A 5055-nucleotide genomic window follows, 5' to 3' on the forward strand; every position below is an offset into this window, starting at 1 on the left:
AAGAGGGCCTTCCTCCGTGGGAGATCGGGTAGGTCGGCCCTGGGTGGTGGACGATGGCGCATCCTGGCCCCCAGGAGGCCGGCAGCCCCACCGGGGCCGGGTCCTGACACGGCGCCCCTTCTCTCCCACCCAGAGTGGCCGGACTTTGTCAACAGCTACGCGTCGTGGTGGTCCTCGCACGTGCTGGACTGGCTCAAGTACGGCAAGCGGCTGCTGGTGGTGCACTACGAACAGCTGCGGCGCAGCCTGGTGCCCACGCTGCGGGAGATGGTGGCCTTCCTCAACGTGTCCGTGAGCGAGGAGCGCCTGCTCTGCGTGGAGAACAACAAGGAGGGGAGCTTCCGGCGGCGCGGCCGGCGCCCGCACGACCTCGAGCCCTTCACCCCCGCGATGAAGGACCTGATCAACGGCTACATCCGGACGGTGGACCGGGCCCTGCGTGACCACAACTGGGCCGGGCTGCCCCGGGAGTACGTGCCCAGATGATAGGCCCCGGCCCGCTCTGCCCACCCCGCTGGGAGCCGGCCGCCCCCGCGGGGCTACGCACGTGCTCCAACGCTCGGGTGCCCCCCTGGGATGCTCGGGTGCCGATGCCACCTTCAGGGAGGTTCCCCACCCGCCCCCAGGGCTGCCTGCCTCCCGCACGGGGAGACTGGACGTGAGTCCCGGCCAGGCGGACCCGATGTCACGGGATGGACACGAGGGGACACACACTCCTAGCCAGACCCGCTTAGACCTGCCACTCGCTGCTCACGGCGCCCTAACGCGCCTACGCCACCACCCCGGCTGTGCCAGACACTCCCAGACTTGCAGACGCGAACATTGATGCAGGCGTGCAGACGCCAGGTTGTGCATTCCTAGGGGCTGCCTGTCCGTCTCTCCCACACACTGACACACACGTGCACCCTGGGCTCTCGGAGGCCCCGGGCTTCCTGTTTGCAGCCCAGTGCAGGCTTGCTGCTCAAGGGCTTTGACTGGGGGATACTGGGCTGGGCGAGCTTAGTGCTCTGAGGACCCGGGAGCCCGGCCTGGAGATGGGCTCACAGCCTGTGCCCGCCGGGCCGGGCAGCCCTGACCGTACACCTGCATCCCACAGTGTGTGTGGTGCGATGACCGGGCCCCACCAGCTCTGCGGCCCTGCCTCTCCCTTCGCTAGGGGTGGGCTGGTGGCACCACGGGTGGAGCAGAGCTGCCCACACAAACCCTGCACCTCAGGACCAGCCACAAGTTCTGTGCACCCCCGACCCCCCGTCCAAAATCAGCACTCCCTGGAGTGGGCGCCTCCTTGCCTGGCTTCTTTCTCCAACTGTCCCCATAAAGCTGGGGACTCGGGCCATGTCCCAGAAGCAGGGTGTGGGGGCGAGGAGACAGCAGGGCAGGGAAGGGGCTGGACCTCCAGGGGAGCCCGAGATCTGGGGGCCCTGTTCACCAGCAATGCCAGCAGAAGGGGGCTTGGGGTGGGCATGGGCAGACCCGGGAGGGATGAGTCTTGGGTGCCACTGGGGCTGGTTGTCCCCCCTATCTTGACGGGCCCCTTCTATCCACGGGGTCACCCCTGGGTTCATGAGGAAGGGGGGTGGCATGGCCTGTCAACAAGGCTGCAGCTTCTGTCTAACCCCCACTGGCCCAGCCCTCTCTGTCTCTCTGTTATTCACCCACCACTTCCTGTCACTGGGCCTCTTTGTCACACCCTCTGTCTCTGTTTTCTGTGAAGCCATCTTTCCCACTCGTTCATCCAAGAAGGGGAAGGGAACTCCCGGGCACTGACACCTGCTGCTGTGTACAAGCCTACGGGCCTCCTGAGAAGGTGGATTCATAAGGTCCCCTCCCCTCACTGTCTAGTGGGGATTGGGGAGGGGTTGTCACAAATGGGAGTGAGAAACCCAGTGACAGACGAGTGTGTGTGCTGTGTGGGCTCCCAGGGGGTCAGGGAATGCATCACAGCAGCTTTGAGCTGGTCTTGAGGAACCTGTAGGAATTATTCCAGCCACGCAGAGGGGAAGGGTAATTGAGGCAGAGGGAACAGCATGTACAAAGGCTCAGAGGCTTGGAAAACCCTTGTATGTTTTGCAGAAGAGGTGAGTGGGTGTGGGGCGTGTGTCTGAGTCTGTGCAGCAGGAGGATGGGAGTGGGTGGGCGAGGACAGAGGAGGGGACACAGAAAGGGACCCTCCTTGCAGCCACTTAGTGCTCAGCCTGGCCTCTCCCATTGCGGAGCACAGGCTCCAGACGCGCAGGCTCAGCGGCCATGGCTCACGGGCTCAGCCGCTCCGCGGCACGTGGGATCTTCCCAGACCGGGGCACGAACCCGTGTCCCCTGCATCGGCAGGCGGACTCTCAACCACTGCGCCACCAGGGAAGCCCGCTAATTACCTCCTTGGGTTGCCCTTTGCTACATGTCTTGTGCTCAGAAATGAGGCTGCGGGGACCAGGCAGCTCAGGTCTGGAGGGTGGGGTTGAGCCCAGGAGCACAGCGCAGGACAGCTGAGACCCAAGGCGGGTTGTGGAGAGCTCAGCTGCACACTGACCCCTGTGAGGGAGGAATGTGGGCGGCCCTGAACTTGGGCAGCCCCTGAGCCCCTCTGCAGCTTCTCCAGGCCTGCACTGGGCCTACTGGTCTGACCTCTGCATCAGCAGGAGAAAAGGGGGTGAGGGGTTTGGGAAAGCCGGGCATGGGTATGTCAGACCATCTGCTCCCTGGCTGGCAGTGGGAGCTGAGGGCCACTCCCAGTGGGGAAGGCAGGGCCCAGAGGCCTGGCGGACCTGCCCCTCCTCAGAGGGAAGCCTCCCACGCCTTCGGTTTTGCCAGTGAATGGCCTTGAGTATCTGTTCCTGGTGGCCTCCGAGTTCTTCCTGAGGCTCCCCCAAACCCACACCAATGCCGACGATCTTTTAGATCCTCCTAAAGCATCACTCGGCTCAGCTCAAACCTGGAAACACCAGGGTCTTTATAAACAGTTATTGATACAGCGTGGCTCCGTGGCCAAGTCTGCGACGGCCCCTGATGAGGCCAGTTCTCCTGAGTCGTAGGTGTAACTGAAACCCACCAGGAGCTTCCACACTGCCTCGGAAGGGGGGCCAGGGAATACCTGCATCCCAGAGCAAAACCAAAGTCTCATAGGAGACCGTAGCACTGAGTGATGGAGAATAGGGAAGCTGGCCTCCTCCGGAGACTGGCTTCCTGGCTCTGGCCCTCCCTGTCCTGGCCACCCAGACGACCTCCAGGGAGAAGGCTCATACGCCAAGGAGTCTGTGAAGGGCAGTGGAGTAGCTGAAGGACTGGCCAGGACCTTGCAGCCAGGGCCTGGCCCCCTGGGCTTCCCCCATCACCCCAGGGCGTCAGGAGAACAGCGGCACCAGCTCATTCTTCCTGGAAGATGCGTGAGTCCGTTCCCTGCTGCCAGGTACCCAGAAACCTCCTCTCCTTCCAGGTGGAGGGCCACCTGCTCAAACGGCCTTGTTTCCTTTGCACCTCAGCCAGACACACAGATGAGAGGAATTATGGGATCAGGGTGCATCCAGGTCGTGTTGAGTCGGTCCACCCAGCAAGGCACCTGACCCCTGGCACATGCTCCCAGACACTGGGTGAGGAGGTGCCAAGGCCCTGGGTGAGGAGGTGCTAAGGCCCTGTGTGTGGAGGTGCTAAGGCCCTGTGTGTGGATGGTTCTCGGCAGCCGTCGCCCAGCTCCTGAGAAACACAGGAAGGGAATTTGTCCTTTTGGGAAAGTCCACTTGTCTCTCTCTATGTTAGGTCTCATCTACAGCTCTTAGCTTCTCCATAAAAAGGATACTGTCCCAACCAGCCACAGAGTAAAAGAGGCTCTGTATTTAGAAGCGTGACAAATGCATCAGGAACCAATCAGACCAGAACAGGGAAACCCTGACTGTCTACAGATTCCAACTTTAATAGTAAGGCTGTGGAGTTACACAAACCTGTGTTAAAACACGTAATTCTCATGGATTTCACCTCCCCTTGTGGATCAATTTGGAAAAAACAAAAATATATAATTTTAAAAAACTAAAACTCATTCTGATAATCCCAGCGATGTGTAAATGAGAGAGAAGAATAGACAGGCTTCCAAACCCTGGGAAGAAAGCTGCTTAATTATGTCAGCATCTTATAATGAAGTCTCTTACAGCTAAAATTAGATTTTGAGTGCATGAATATGCGATAATGTTTGCATACCAGAATGCACTTTTTTTTCCCTTAAAAGCAGGAGCTACTTGGTTCTTAGGAGGTCCCAAGAGGGGAGATGGAAGTGCTGGGATTGATCTTTGTGGTTGCAAGAATTCTTGGGACTGAAGTTTGGCTGGAAATTTGTCGGAGGTGTTTAAAATGTGATGCCTCCAAAGTAGTTCATTAGCGTTTAGGGAGAAATTGATTGGTCTGAACCCACATTGATGACCACTCAGTATTTGCCGAGCTGGCCTGAACAAGGTTGTTGGTTGCATCCCCAATGTTCATTCCCCCATTTCCTTTCCCAGCAGACCCTGATGTCTGTCGGCAGGGGCGGGTTATGATCTGCTGGAGCTGTCTCTACTGTCACTTCTGGGGTGGGACACATGACCTAGACTAAGCCCACACCACACCCCATCTCTCTGGCTACAGTGATGTGTTCAGGTATGGTCATATGAGCTAAGGCAACGGAACCAGATGGAATTTCAAGACTTTTCCTGGGAATGTTTTTATATGCACACTCTGCTGGATGTGAACGAGGAAGTCGGCAGTCCTGGGTCTTGACGGCAGCTGTCTTGCGATCCTGGGGCAGGAACCACTCCCAGCATGAAGCTGATAACTGAAGGGAGAGTCGGGAGGGAAGGAAACCAGGTCCTTGGTGACACTGTTAAGTACAGGATCTAGCTTTGCCTGTGATTGGCCCTGCCCGTGGATGGTTTTGTTACATGAGGCAATATAGTCCCTTTATTGTTTAAGTTGGGTTGAGTCTGGTTTCTGTTACTTACAACCCAGAGCTGTGTACAAAGGGCTTGGGTTGAGAGGCCCTGGGGTTCCGACATTCTCTGTCTCTATGGCTGGAGTAGATAAAGACGGAGGCTC

General features: G+C 58.5%; 1 protein-coding gene across 2 annotated transcripts in view; it reads left to right on the forward strand.

The window, feature by feature from the left end:
- The window catches only part of WSCD1 (WSC domain sialate O sulfotransferase 1), a 43580-nt gene extending 42303 nt beyond the window's left edge, over positions 1-1277 (forward strand). For both annotated transcript variants that reach the window (XM_007451590.1, XM_007451589.1), the window contains one exon: positions 134-1277. In XM_007451590.1, coding sequence (XP_007451652.1) covers positions 134-486 — 353 coding nt within the window. In that variant the 3' untranslated portion in view covers positions 487-1277. The remainder of the gene's footprint in view (positions 1-133) is intronic.
- Positions 1278-5055: the final 3778 nt, after the last annotated feature.

This window comes from Lipotes vexillifer, unplaced genomic scaffold (genome assembly GCF_000442215.2).
Source record: "Lipotes vexillifer unplaced genomic scaffold, Lipotes_vexillifer_v1.1 scaffold126, whole genome shotgun sequence".
Lineage (NCBI taxonomy): Eukaryota > Metazoa > Chordata > Mammalia > Artiodactyla > Lipotidae > Lipotes > Lipotes vexillifer.